Genomic DNA, 14,783 nt, shown 5'->3' with positions numbered 1-14,783 from the left:
CACTTCTCTTAACAGCAAGCAAAACCTCACCATTTCCACCGTGACACGCATCTACTTCATTCATTCAGTGGACAGATGTATAATGAGTCACTCCTATGTGCCAGGCATTGTGCCAGTGAACAATGAACAAAAGCATGGTTCCTACCCTCACAGAGCTCACAGTCTAGTGGAAGAAATAGAGATTCATTCATCAAGCAAACATGTAATTATACATTGTCATAAGAATTATGAAAGAAAAATCAGAGTGGTAAGACAGAATAATGTGTGGTAAGGGCAAGAAAACATAACTTAGACCAGTCAGAAAAGACTCATTGAGCTGAGGGCTGAAGGTTAAGTACAAATTAGCCAGGCAAAGAGTATAGGGAAAAGTATTCCAAGCTGCGGGAACAGCATTGTAAAGGCCCTGAAATGTGGTGGACACTAGCTTCCCTGTGATACATTTTCTCTCTTTTTTTTTTTTTTTTTGAGATGAGGCCTCACTCTGTTTCCCAGGCTGGAGTGCACTGGTACCATCTTGGCTCACTGAAACCTCCACCTCCTAGGTTCAAGCAATTCTCCTGCCTCAGCCTCCCAAGTAGCTGGGACTACAGGCACCCACCACCATGCTCAGCTAACTTTTGTATTTTTAGTAGAGATGGGGTTTCACCATGTTACCCAGGTTAGTCTCAAACTCCTGACCTCAAGTGATCTACGTGCCCTGGCCTCCCAGGGTGCTGGGATCACAGGTGTGAGCCGCCGCGCCTGGCCTCATTTTCTCTTTTTACATAGAGTAGTGTCTTCATGTCCAAGATCTCCTGGGGTCCTTACTGTCTTTCCCAGGTACTGGCTACAGATCTCAATCAGCCCATCATCCCAGAAAGTCCAGGCATGTCTACAGATGGAGAAGGGGACTAAACAAGGGCTTCTGAATGTGATTGTAGCACCAAGGGAGAATGAGGCAGCTCCCCCGGGCTTCTTTCTTCTGTATTTGAGCCAGAGTTGGCCCCTCTCCCAGACTTGGGCAGTGTGGTGCAGGCATGAAGAAAGCACGTGGAAAGGTTTGAAGGCTTCGTTGACTCAGGAAGAAGGCACAGGGCCCAGGGGAATTAGTCAGTATTTTGACACTAACTGAATTACATTCCATATTTTTTTCAGTTTAGAACCTATCTCAGGAGGTGTTATTTGGGAAACTGGGCTTTTTTTTTTTTAGGACTGCTGCCTAGGTATTAATAGTCCCTGATGAGAGGATAGTGTGGTGGGGACCTAGAAAACACAACAGATGAAGGGACTCAGCACACCCAGGCACCCACCGTTCATGCCCCTCTATGGTTCTGGACCATTTTTGTCCATCAGAGTAACACCTCTCCATTTCTTTACTATTAAGTATTTCAAAGCCAGATTTCTTTCCACCTGGCAAGGGAGTAATATTGCCTTTGATACTCTGTGAAGTCTTCAAATAAGCATTTTTTTTTCCTGGCTACACAGAAGGCCAGAAACTTGGCTAGAACAGCCAGGATAGTTTTCATTCACAGTCAGCTGATGCTGGAACAGCCAAGTGGACTGACTCTTTAGCCTTATGGTAATTTGCAACGTGCTGTTTGTACTTCTGCCATGCTACCCTGTTTCCCACGCAGGGACTCAATCTGCTATATCCAAAAAGATGCTTTGAGTCTGCAGAGGAAGCCCTTCAATGGGCACAGGTGCACAAGTGGTAAGAAGCTGGCCTCCCCAGCGCACGCTACACCTGAAATCTCTTTCCCAGAACAGGCCAGAGAACAAGCGGCCAGTCCTAGGGCCCGGTGGCAGGTGTCAAGAGGTTCCAGCATCTGCATCCCCAGCTCCAGCATTGCCCGTTAGAGAAACATGAGTATCTCTCCTGGCTCAACATATGCACAGACCTTGACTCTGGCCCACGGTGTGCAGGGCCTTCCTGTGCAGGCCCCACTCCCCCACTCAGGCCTTCCTCTTACTTTCCCGTGATCTGGGCAGCCCCATCTTCTCACACTTTCCCCTCTTGCCTCTATAGCCAGGGGTCCCCCCAGAAGCTGTTTCGGACAGCATCTATCACATCTATCACTGACTTCCCTGTCTAAGAGAAGGTCAGCAGACAGAACCTTCCACAAGGCTGAAGTGCTTTCCTCATACACTCTGCAGCCAAGTAAACAAACCTATTACTTTTGTTACCTGAACCATAGAAACAAGAGGCTAATTCCATGTCTCCTTATGGCCTGCCCCCTGTGAAACATGCAGGTGGATGTTTTGCTTCCCTCAATGTGCCAAAAATAATAATTAATAAGCCCATTGAAGTGCAGCTGCCGTGGTAGGTCAGATTTCAGTCTCATAATGGCAGTGCCTCACACCACACCTCTAATTAGTATGCAGCCATGGTAAAAACAGAGTCCCACTTCTTTTTCTGGAAGAAGGAAATTTTCTGTTTAGGTTGATGTTTCTAAATCTGTCACCAGCCAGCTTCTTCCCAACACCATGTTTATAGTATCTTTCTATACTCAAAGGAGTTTATGGATAAGGCACAAAAAGACAGCACTCAGATTTCACCCACGGGAGTAGTTGCCATCTGCCGATGGGTCCTTCCTAACTCTGTGAGGCTATAGAGGCCTCCAGAAGCCCACATGAGAATGTGCACGATGGGCTTCGGGAGGAGAGGCTGGTGGAGGAGGGAGTTGAGGTCCCCCCATGAGATCCTCAGAGAGATGCCTGGCACAGCCCAGGATCACAGACACCTGAGTGTTTCCCTGTTGCTCATCCATTCTGCCCCTGACAAGTCCTTGAGTCATCTGCACTCACCCAGCAACACCCAGACCTCACCACTCTGCGGGCAGAGGGAAGGGAGGGAGGACAGGCACGCATGTGCTCAGCTGAAAGTCTCTTCTACCTTACTCACCAGTCCCTCACTGGCCCTGGACTCTCTTCTGATGGTAAAAGAAGTATACTCAACCAGGGTGAAACTAGCAATACCAACTATCAGAAAAATCACCTTCCCAATTCTACAAGGGGAGCAGTGCATCTGCTTGGAGAGTTGCTAGTCAGAATATTGGACTATTTTGCTTAAGCTACTGCTCCCTTAAAGGATCATTTCTAGGCAACTCTCCCATGTAAACCTGAGATGAAACCACAGGTTCACTCTATAACTAGTAGTCCTAGTTAGCTGTTATGGACTGGTATAACTAGGCAATTTGTATTGGTTATCCTAACACAGGGAACATCCTTTTGTTTCTAGGGCATAATAAATGGAGGTCCAAATGCTCATGCCCAGCTCCTAAAGATGATAGTAACAAAGAGGTAGCATTTTGGTGTTCAGACAAGCACTTTCTAGAACATTTGCTTACATTATTGCCTTCCCAGAACCCTCGACCCCATGTCATCTGCCCCAAGTCCAGACGTTCCCTGTGAATATCTCCTCCCTGCTCTGCCTTTGAGGATCAGAAGTTTCCAGAGATGGACACACAGTCTGAACTAGAGAATCAGCTGCTGCACCACAGAAAGATGTCTGGGCTGCAGTCGTTCCCTGCAACCCACTGCCAACACTCCTACTCCTACTTCATGCCCCACAATCTCGCAGTTAGGACAGGCACACCTCTGCAGCTCTCACCTGCCAGCCCTCTCCGGCACAACTTGTTTACCAGCTAACATCCAGCGAGTAGGCAGGTCAGTAGCAGAACTGCCCCAGGCTCCTTCGTCTCCTGGGCTCCATTCTAGGGCTGCTGAATCAAGCTAGCAGGGGCTTAAGCCCAACAGTCCTTTCATTTCTTTGTGCTTCTTCAATAGTTCTGATGCTTGCACTCCTTTAGGTGAGTGGTTCCCAACATTTTTGGCACCAGAGACCAGTTCCGTGGAAGACAGTTTTTCCACAGATAGTGGTGGGGGGATGGTTTCGGGATGAAACTGTTCCACCTCAGATCATCAGACATTAGCTTCTCATAAGGAGTGTGCAGCCTAGACCCCTCACATGTGCAGTTCCCAATAGGGTTTGCGCTTCTGTGAGAATCTAATGTCTCAGCTGATCTGATGGAAGCTCAGGTGGTAATGCTTCCTCACCCACTGCTCACCTCCTGTTGTGCGGCCTGGTTCCTAACAGTCCATGGACTAGTACCGGTCCATGGCCCAGGAGTTGGGGACCCCTGCTTTAGGTGAAATCAACAGCTGATATTGCCACATGGTAGCTTTGGCCACTCACTCCCAGAGGTCCAGCCTAGGGAGGTGATAACACCAACCTGAGATTCTCTTTGGCCCCTCTCAGCTCCAATCTTATTTGATTGTCACAGAAATCTCCACCCTTCTCCTTGTTCTTCCCATTTTCTAGGCTGTTTAGTAAGAGGCAAAATACTTGTTCTCCTACTTCTTCATCCCCTGGAGATATGCTTCACATTTATCTAAATTTTTGCAAAAGTGTGATAAACTCCAAGTGGGACCATTCCAAACATTATTCAGCTCATACCTGCGGAGTGGCCTGACCCTCTCAGTTCTGGGAAAGGTGAGAGGGCGCTGCAGTGGCCAGCAGGCACTCAGACTGGGCCTCCTTGCTCTTCATAAGCAATGCCGCACAGTGTGGGGATGTAAGGAGAAGACCAAGATAATGACAATAAATCATGGTTGGCCTTTATTGAGCACCGTTTATGTCAGTTATTGTGCTAGCACTTTACATGCATCAACTCATTTCACTGGAGGGAGGCACCTCCTTAGAACCTGAGGTCACCAGCCAATACACTGGAAGAACTGAGATTTCAGCCAAGGTTCTTTGAAAGCCACACCTTCTCCACCATGGTGGGCACTATGGAACCCTCGGCGGCATCTTTTGTTGATGGTTTTGCTTTTATTTTACAGAAAAATGCTGTGATTGAAAGCCTGCAGGAACAAGTAAACAATGCCAAAGAGAAGATTGTGAGGCTGATGTCAGCTGAGTGCACCTATGACCTCCCAGAGGGGGCTGCCCCACCTGCCTCTTCCCCGAACAAGGACGTCCAGGCGGTAGCCTCGGTCCACACCCTGGCAGCTGCTCAGGGACCTTCGGGTCACCTCTCTGACTTTCAGAATGATCCTGGCATGGCTGCCCGGGATTCCCAGTGCACTTCAGGGCCCTCCTCATATGCACAAAGCCTTGAGGGGCCTGGGAAGGACTCCAGCTTCTCCCCAGGGAAGGAGGAGAAGATATCTGACTCAAAAGACTTTTCTGATCATTTAGACTCAGGTTGTAGCCAGAAGCCATGGACTGAGCAAAGCCTGGGTCCAGAAAGAGGAGACCAAGTCCCCATGGACCCCAGCCAGAGTCTCCTACCAGATAGAGGCGGCTCAGATCCCCAGAGACAGAGGCATCTGGAGAACTCAGAGGAGCCCCCAGAGCGGCGGTCACGGGTTAGTTCAGTAATCAGGGAGAAACTTCAGGAGGTCTTACAAGATCTGGGCCTGGGCCCTGAGGCTTCCCTCTCCACCGCCCCCTCTTGTCATCAGCAAACCTGGAAGAACAGTGCTGCCTTCAGCCCCCAAAAGATGCCCCTCTCCAAGGAGCTGGGCTTTAGCCCTTACATGGTGAGGAGAAGGCAGGCAGCTCAGCGGGCCCGCTCACACTTTCCTGGCTCTGCACCCTCATCTGTGGGGCATCGGGCAAACAGGACTGTTCCTGGGGCACACAGCAGGCTACATGTGCAGAATGGGGACAGCCCCAGCCTGGCCCCACAAACTACTGATTCCAGAGTACGAAGACCTTCTTCCAGGAAGCCTTCACTACCTTCAGATCCTCAAGACAGACCAGGTACCCTGGAGGGCAGCAAACAAAGCCAGACAGAGCCCGAGGGAGCTAGAGGGAGCAAAGCAGCCTTTCTTCGCCAGCCTTCTGGTTCTGGCCGGGCCCCAAGTCCTGCTGCCCCATGCCTCTCCAAAGCCTCACCTGACTTGCCTGAACAGTGGCAGCTGTGGCCCCCAGTGCCCTCAGGCTGTCCCTCCCTGTCTTCTCAACACAGCTATTTTGATACTGAGTCCAGCAGCTCAGATGAGTTCTTCTGCCGCTGCCACCGGCCCTACTGTGAAATCTGCTTCCAGACCTCTTCTGACTCTAGTGACAGTGGCACATCAGACACTGACCCTGAGCCTACTGGGGGGCTGGCTTCCTGGGAAAAGCTGTGGGCCCGCTCCAAGCCTATTGTGAACTTCAAAGATGACTTGAAACCCACGCTGGTGTGAAAAGCAACAGAGCTGGTCTAGACACAGAGGTCAGTCCAAGAGAAGCTGTACCAAGGCCCACAGGAGAAGAGCCAATTTCTGGTCTTTGGGGAACAGATTAGTGCCCTGCATTTGACCAGCCCATACCATGTTTCAGCTAGGCTCACTGTGTTACTTTGAGTACTTCTTGATCTATAAAAAGAGAGGCATTGCCTGTCCTGTTACTACCTCGCAGCCTTACTATAAAAGACTCCAGTTGAGTGACTATGAAAGACACTGACTCCTTGGATAAAAGGTGCTGAATGAACACATAGGATTTTCTGTCCAGGTCAGCCTACATTCTGTAAAACTCTTAATATATTCAGATGGATGGCTGAATGGACAGACAGATGGAGAGATGCATGGGAAATTTCTGTAGAACTTGAGGTGTGGACTGTGACCCATCAAACTGGCCTTTTGGTAGACAGACCTACCAGGAAGATAAGTCTCCTACATCCTTGGGCCTCCCACTCCTGGAAGGCAGTGGTTTTATTTCTGCTGAATGTTGTGAACAGCACCTCCCTAGATTCCAGCTTCTGGCCAGACCCAGCTCAGAGCCACCCCTACACCACTATTTCTTGATGGTGTCTTTCCACCATTATGGCACTTTACCCTCCTCTCTGAGACAGATCTCCATGCGCCCACAGGCTTCCCAGATCTCTCCCCTGGGATCGGATGTACCTGAGGTCCTGACTGTCCCCACTGTCCCCTTGTCCTGTGGCTCATCCTCTTGATTCACCCACTGATGCAGTTTTGTACTGCGGGGAGGCACACACCAGCAATTTCTGTTGGGGTATGGGAGAACCTGTTGGTCAAGAGTGCTTTTGGTTCCATTGGGGTTACATGACTACCAACAGACACATAAACCTGGAAGCCAAATGGAGAAATAAAAAGGAAGACATGAGGGACACGAAGACAGGAAAGAAAACAGGATTTGAATATTTCACCTGAGTCCAGCATAGTACTTGGCAATATCATATTTTTGTGATTCCTTTTGATAACCCTGTGAAGTAGACACTTTCATTTTTACAGACAAGGATTATGAGGCTTAGAGAAATGAGGTAGTTTCCCGCAACATCACACTGCTGGACAGAGATGTACGCACAGCTCCTGGGACTCAAGTAGGTGGGTTTTCCCAGGGACACATGGCTTCATGTGTTCTTCTGGGAATGGCAGGTGACGCTTGGCAGACGAGACAACAAAGCAAGGCTCATGTAAGAAAGCTGGGATGTGCTCCCCTATAGTCCAGAATAATAGACCTAGGTCCTCACCTCAGGAAACGGGCCTCCACTTCCTCACTGCCAAAGGCCACACTGGCACCTCCCAAGGGAGCTGGGGAGCTGGTGAAGGATGAGTGCGAGGAACTCAGCCACCACCAGAGCCACAGGGAGAGCACACCTGGGTCCACTGTGCTTATTGCTGAGCTGGCTGTCATGTCCAGGCTGTCCCCTGCCCCGAGTCCTGTGTATACATCTGTGGGTGTGCACATGTTTGCATGAAGGAGTTCAGGCCTTATTATGCTCAGAGGGGGGCATTTGGCTCTAAATGTATCATCAATTTATCATGGAATCTTGGGGGCTGCTGACACCCCTGGACTCTCCAGGCACTGAACCATGAGGCCCTCCTGGAAGCACAGCTTCTTCTATCATCTACTTTTAAACAGGAATTTCCTAATTTATTCTGTGCATGGGTTTGCAGTTTCTTCTTGTGCTGTGTGTGTGCTGTCCAAGTGGTACCATAATAAAAGAGAAATGACTCCCGAGAGGAGTCTTTTCAGAAATTGTAATCTGGGGCTGGCCAGGAGGGGCCCGGAGAAGGCTGACCCACCCAAAGAAGGGGAACCAGAGAAGCCATCAGAGCTGCTGCTGGGCTACCCTGGGTCCCAGGGTACCTTCTACCAAAGTTCCATTTGAACAGATTCTTCTGTGTTCTCCCTAAGAAGCCTCTTATCCCAGAAACACTCCCTCAATGGACATAGGAAACCCTGGAGACCCTGGACTCTTCCTGCCCCTGGGGGTCCTGTGGCTGGGCTCCCCCTCTTGCAGCTCCCTTCCTCCCAGCATGCCACCACTAGCAGCCCACCATTCATTCATGTGGACTCTAAATCTGGTAATCCTTCTAGCCTTCTCACTCTGTCTGCTTCTAGAACCTTAGTCCCACCATCGCCACCCTTCTACATCTCTATCCTTCTGTTTAGAATTTTTTTTCCCACTTTGTGCCCTTGTGAATTATTCATCCTTCAAGGCTCAGGTGGAGCATACATTCTTTCTTCAACCTTTCCCAGCCATCCCCAAAGAAAGTTGATTGATTCCCTAGTTAAATAAGGAAGGATGGGCTGGAAGCAGTGGCTCACGTCTGTAATCCCAGCACTTTGGGAGGCCGAGGCGGCCGGATGACGAGGTCAGGATTTCAAGACCAGCCTGGCCAACATGGTGAAACCCCGTCTCTACTAAAAATACAAAAATTAGCCGGGCGTGGTGGCACATGCCTGTAATCCCAGCTACTCAGGAGCCTGAGGCAGGAAAATTGCTTGAACTGGGAGACAGAGGTTGTACTAAGCCTAGATGGTGCCACTGCACTCAAGCCTGGGTGACAGAGCAAGACTCTGTTTCGAGAAGAAAGAAAGAAGAAAGAGAGAGAAAAAAAAGAAGGAAGGCTGTCTTAGGGTCTGTATTTTGGACTCAACTATATAGAGGCTTCTGTTATCCATTTGACCTAGAATGACTTTGTAACGCTTGCCAGACCTGATTGAAATTTATCATTTTGTTCAAAAGCAATGTGCAAACACCATAACTGTGCTCAACAAAATGTTGCCACCAAATGTATCATTTACTCTGTGCATCACCCCTACCCTTCCCCACCTCCTTTCCTAAATTTTTACCTAAGATCAGCTAATCCAGTGATGAAATCCTTAAAGGGCTGAATGTGCCATGACTTTTGGCATGCTCTTGGTTGTTCTGCTCTTGAAGAAAGGGCAGTAAATTGTGCAGAGGAATCCTGGAGAAGTAAACATTGCCTCTGCTGCTGTCATCTGAGCTATACATGTCTCTGTTGGTCCTAAGGCATAGCATGGAGCCAGGCCTGATTCTAACCCCAGCATATGTCCTCTGCTGTTGAAAATCTTGGAATTTCAACATTTGGATTCCATCCTGATCCCAATGTCTTTCCCTGTCCTGGTCTGCCACAAACCCTCTTTCCTTAAAGGATCAACTTGGCCTTCCTAGAGTTCATAGAGGAGAAAAAAAGCATCAGAGGCAGGAGGCCTGTTTTTAAAGAATGATATCACTTTGAAAGAGGAAAAGAGAAAAGTCAATGCAAGTTCTATAAAATCTCTTCTGTATCTTGTTTATCGTATTATCTTTACATGTGTCTCCTCCACAGATTCCAAGCTCCTGAAAGCATTGAGCATGTCTTCTCCATCGTTTTTCTCCTCTAGAGTAGCCATTACAGATCTTTGCACAAAGTATACACCCAACAAATGCTAGATAGGTGGATTTCTGGGTAGATAAATGGGTGAAACAAAGGAAGGCAAAGCTTCTGTTTTGGGGCCAGAGCGGAGGAGCAGGAGGAAAAACACGCATCTGGTTCCACTGCCTTCCGGTGAGTTAACAGCATGAAACTACATCACCTGCAGACCCAGGAGTCACTGAATTCTGAAAATGACAGTACTTTAAGTTTGTTGGGGGGTTGGGGAACAGGGCAATGAAGTTTATGGAAGAGAAGCGCAAAGTTCTTGATAAAGTTCTTGTCTTAAAGACGTTTTCTTTGTAGGCTTGTTAATGAGTAACAAGCAGTATTAGCAGAAGAAAGACCTGTTTGTCTCTATCACCAACAGCTTCCTGAGTCCCCTTTCTCAGAACTCCAAACAAAACAGTTTCTCTATTCCCTCTGGCCACTGCACTTTTCCCAGTAACACAATCTGGGCTCTGTTAAGGAAGGGTTTGTTTGTTTGTTTGTTTGTTTGTTTGTTTTTATTTTTTGAGATGGAGTCTCATTCTGTTGCCTTGGCTGGAGTGCAGTGGCGTGGTCTCAGCTCACTGCAACCTGCACCTTCTGGGTTCAAGCAATTCTCCTGCCTCAGCCTCACAAGTAGCTGGGATTACAGGCACCTGCCACCACACCTGGCTGATTTTTGTATTTTTAATAGAGACGCGGTTTCACCATGTTGGCCACACTGGTCTCGAACTCATGACATCGTGATCTGCCTGCCTCGGCCTCCCAAGAGGGAGGGTTTAATGCTGACAGTGGTGTTTAGGAGGCTGAAAGCAGGAGAGAGCTTATCACTTTGCCCTCAGAGTTTGCTTTCCCTATCCCTGGCACCCACTCTGATGTCTTGCTCCTTGGAACATTCTTGACCTTAGCATTCCCCAATCAAACCACATTTGAATAAGAGAACATCTTGAGATGTTTTGTTCACCACTTAAGTCACAAGAAGACAGGAAATGCCAATGTCACAAATCAAAACCTGTTGTGAACTTGAAAAGGTCTGTGTCAAGGTTTCCCAAGAAACATTAGGCTCAGAGAATAAGTGCCTGGGAGACACCCTGGAAAGGTCTGTGGGTGACTAAGAAGAAAGCAAAAGGCTAGGAGAAAAAAAGGGAAGATGGATAAGAAGTTCAGGCACGGTCCCATGGCTCATGCCTGTAATCCCAGTGCCTTGGAAGGACAAGGAAGGAGGATTGCTTGAGCCCAGGAGTCCAAGATGAGCCTGGGTAACAGAGTGAGAACCTGTCTCTACAAAAAATAAAAAATCAGCTGTGTGTGGTGGCTCATGCCTGTGGTCCCAGCTACTCGGGAGGCTGAGGCAGAAGGATCTCTTGAGCCTGGGAGGTTGAGACTGCAGTGAGTTATGATTGTGACACCGCAATCCAGCCTGGGTGACCCAGTGAAACTTCAACTCAACAAGAAAGAGGAAGAGGAAGAAGAAGAGAAGAGAAGAGGAAGAAGAAGAAGTCCAAACAACAGAGAGATGAGAAGAGAGATGTGGTGAAGGAGCAAGCCAATCAAAGAACAAAAGGCATCCTATGTGGACAGTTTGTGGCAATTGCCTCTCACATAAATAAATGTACTGACGCCAGTTCTAAGTTGAGAGGTGAGGCTTGCTTCTGCGAAGAATGGCAGAGATATCCTTGCAGAGTCCTTTCTTTAGGGCATGTGTGACTGTTCATTTCTCCACTTTTCCCGTTAAGACTGTGAGCTCTTTGAGCTTAGAACTTGTTATAATTATCTTGGAATCCAGTACCTAGCACTGTGCCTGGCACATGGTCAATGCCCAGCAAATGCTTGTCAAAAGAAAAATCAATCAAGGGAGGAAAAATGACCTCACCAGAACTGTCTTAAGGGGCACCCCAGGGAAGCACAGCTCACAAAAGTTCAAGTGGGAAGCCAGGCTTAGGTATCTCTTCAACTTATGTGATGGATGGCAGTGTTGCTGCTTCACCTAAATTTAAATCCCCCGTGATAACATCTTGAACCCTTTGTGGAAAGAAGGCATTTTAGATGGGCTCTCTTCATTAATTTTTGTACAATAATTTTCTATCCCCACTGCGATGCCTGGGTTTTAAGTCACCTGCATGACCATGTTGCTTTCAGCAAGTTCAGAACCTCTTTATGGCTCAAAGGCTCCCAACTGCCACCTGGGGTAACAACACCTACCTCATGAGGTTATGAGGGCTAAATGAATTAATATTTGTAAAATGGTTTGAACTGTGCCTGGCACGCAGCAAGTTTCATATGTTTGTTGAATAAAAATAAGTAGATAAAAAGTCTTAGAAAGGAAAACACAGATTTATATGCAGAAATCCTCTTTATGTTTTCTTGTGTTACACCAAAATTCCTCATCTTGGTCTTCAATTTGTTCCTGAGGGAAGAGATCTGGAAAAGCAAGGATAGCCTTTTGGCTCAGCCCACTTTTGGGGAAATAGAATTTTCTGCCTGAACCCATCTGAGCCAGGTGCATTTACTATAGGGAGCATATCCATCTGCAGAACTCAAATATCAGGGTGAGGCCAGAAGGAAAGGTGTAGTTGGAAAGCCAGGAAATTCGATTTTTTTTTAAAGATGGAGCCAAAAGACACTAATTTCCTTAGTAGAAATATTATGCACTTTGGCTGGGTGCAGTGGCTCATGCCTCTTATCCCAGCAATGTGAGAGTCCGAAGAGGGTGCATCACCTCAGGTCAGGAGTTTGAGACCAGCCTGGCCAATATGGTGAAACCCCGTCTCTACTAAAAATACAAAAATTAGCCAGGCATGGTGGCTTGTGCCTGTAATCCCAGCTACTCAGGAGGCTGAGGCAGAAGAATCACTTGAACCCAGGAGGTGGAGTTCGCAGAGAGCTGAGATCGCACCACTGCACTCCAGCCTAGGCGACAGAGCAAGACTCTGTCTCAAAAAAACAAAAACAGAAAGAAAAAGAAATATTATACACTTTGTAATAGAAGAAAATATATGTAAGATATCTGCTATGCACCACTTAATACTCATCTTATTTAATATTTATAACCACCTAGCAAAGTAGTTATTGACTCTGTTTCACAGATGAGGAAACTTTAACTGGGAGAGGTTAGGTCACTTGCCAAAAATCACACAACTGGTTAGAGGCAGAGACTGAGTTTGCACTGAAATTTGACTTCATTCCAAAGCCTTTTGTGGACTCCCTAAAGCTGGTTACAGAGCATGTGCTACAGGCATGCTACCAGAAGACAGAAGGAATTTCAACCCGGCAGGGCAGGGACCCAGCCTGAGGTTTTCTTAGGACACCAAGGTTTCCTTAGGAAAAGCAAGCTGGTCTGGTTCTGTAAGCATATTGCAAAACTCTCCATTGCTGAGTCATTGCATCAGCATCCTGGAGGCTGGAAGGGAGCTCCCTAGAGCTACCTGGTCCTCCTCAGTTTCAGAAAGCTCAATGCAAAATACAGGTGATACTGACAGCAAGCAGTCTCCCTGTTTAAAAAGACCACGGTCAGTCCTGCAAACTGAAAAACTTTTCTCAAGGATTGTGCTTTGTAAGTGGCACAAAAAGATGATTCTGCGCAAGAGACCCAGAAGACCCTGTGGCAAATGGAAACAGTGCCACTCTCAGATCTTCTACTGAGCTGAGGGAAGAGCCACAATATCTCTTTTTTTTCTTTTTCTTTTTCTTTTTTATTTTTTATTTTGGAGATGGAGTCTCACTCTGTCACCTAGGCTGGAGTGCAGTGGTGCAATCTTGGCTCACTGCAACCTCCGCCTCTTAGGTTCAAGTGATTCTCCTGCCTCAGCCTCCTGAGTAGCTGGGATTACAGGTGCCCACCACCACGCCCGGCTAATTTTTGTATTTTTAGTAGAGATGGGGTTTCGCCATGTTGGCCAGACTGGTCTTGAACTCCTTAACTCAGGTGATCCACCCGCCTTGGCCTCCCAAAGTGCTGGGATTACAGGCGTGAGCCACTGAGCCTGGCCCACAATCCCTTTTCAATTCAAACCCACTTTGCTAGAAAAATCCTCATTCCTCCCTACTTCCTGCAGGATGAAATCTCACCTTGGTTTGGGGCTTGAAATCTCATTTTCCCCACTAGACTGTGAGCTCTTTGAGCCTAGAACTTGTTATAATTATCTTGGAATCCCCCACACCTAGCACTGTGCCTGGCACATGATCAGTGCCCAGCAAATGCTTGTCAAAGAAGAATTAATCAAGGGAGGAAGACTGGTCTCACCAGAACTGTCTTAAGGGGGACCCCAGTGAGGCACAGCTCACCCTCCCACTAAACTTACCTAAAACTCTCCTTGTTCCTGCCAGCTGGGTTTGCTGTCTGTATCTGGGGCATACCTAGGCCCAGATCAGGCTCAACACTTTTGTTCACACCAGCTGCTTTCTCCTTCATTCTAACTACCCCAACCTGAAGTAGCTTTTCCTCTTTCTGACCAGTTCCAGCTGTCCTCAGATTTATTAGGCAATAAATTGCATACTCCTGATATGCCCCCTGACAGCAATTCTACTGTTGTCTTGGGCTGTTCTATAAATCCTTTATTGTTAAGGTTTCACATGCTCACATCTTACCTGTTCAAATAGATTATCAGATACTGGAGGGCAAGTGCCCTGTATAATCTATCACTGCATTTTCATGCTAGCCTCTGCAGTGCCTGACACCTAGGTGTCAACCAACATTTCTAGGTTTATTTTGAAGATGGGCCAACTCTCTCTATGCTCCCATCTTTCTGTTTTTACCAAGAGTGTCCTGAACAGACAAAAAGTAATTTGGTAGCAATTTTCTGTCAGAACGTATTTGAAATTTAACATTTCTGAGAATCTCTGCTGGCTCATTGGAAATGAAGGAAACAAACATTTGCTGAGGGCCCACTATGTGCCAGGCACTGTGATAGGAGCTTACATATACAGCTAGAAGAAATTGAGCCAACAAGACCCGAGGAGGAAGGTTCCTGTCTCAGCCCATTTTCTGCTGCTATAATGCAATACCACAGACTGGGAAATTTACAAAGAACAGAAATGTATTTCTCACAGTTCCAGAGGCTGGGAACTCCAAGATCAAGGCACTGGCTGGTTCAGTTGCCTGGTGAGGGCTGCATCCTCCAGAGAGGAGGAGCATCGAG

The 14,783-nt window shown here is 47.6% G+C and overlaps 1 protein-coding gene across 4 annotated transcripts in view; it reads left to right on the top strand.

Moving 5' to 3' along the window:
* GPR156 (G protein-coupled receptor 156) overlaps positions 1-7,870 on the top strand; it is a 120,419-nt gene extending 112,549 nt beyond the window's left edge. For all 4 annotated transcript variants that reach the window (XM_001164405.7, XM_054682193.2, XM_054682194.2 and 1 more), the window contains one exon: positions 4,822-7,870. In XM_001164405.7, coding sequence (XP_001164405.1) covers positions 4,822-6,174 — 1,353 coding nt within the window. In that variant the 3' untranslated portion in view covers positions 6,175-7,870. The remainder of the gene's footprint in view (positions 1-4,821) is intronic.
* The last annotated feature ends 6,913 nt before the right edge of the window (positions 7,871-14,783 follow it).

The sequence above is a fragment of the Pan troglodytes genome, chromosome 2, assembly GCF_028858775.2.
Source record: "Pan troglodytes isolate AG18354 chromosome 2, NHGRI_mPanTro3-v2.0_pri, whole genome shotgun sequence".
In the NCBI taxonomy this organism is placed as follows: domain Eukaryota; kingdom Metazoa; phylum Chordata; class Mammalia; order Primates; family Hominidae; genus Pan; species Pan troglodytes.
Note: the sequence above shows the minus strand (reverse complement) of the source record. Positions and strands in the feature narration are given on the sequence as shown.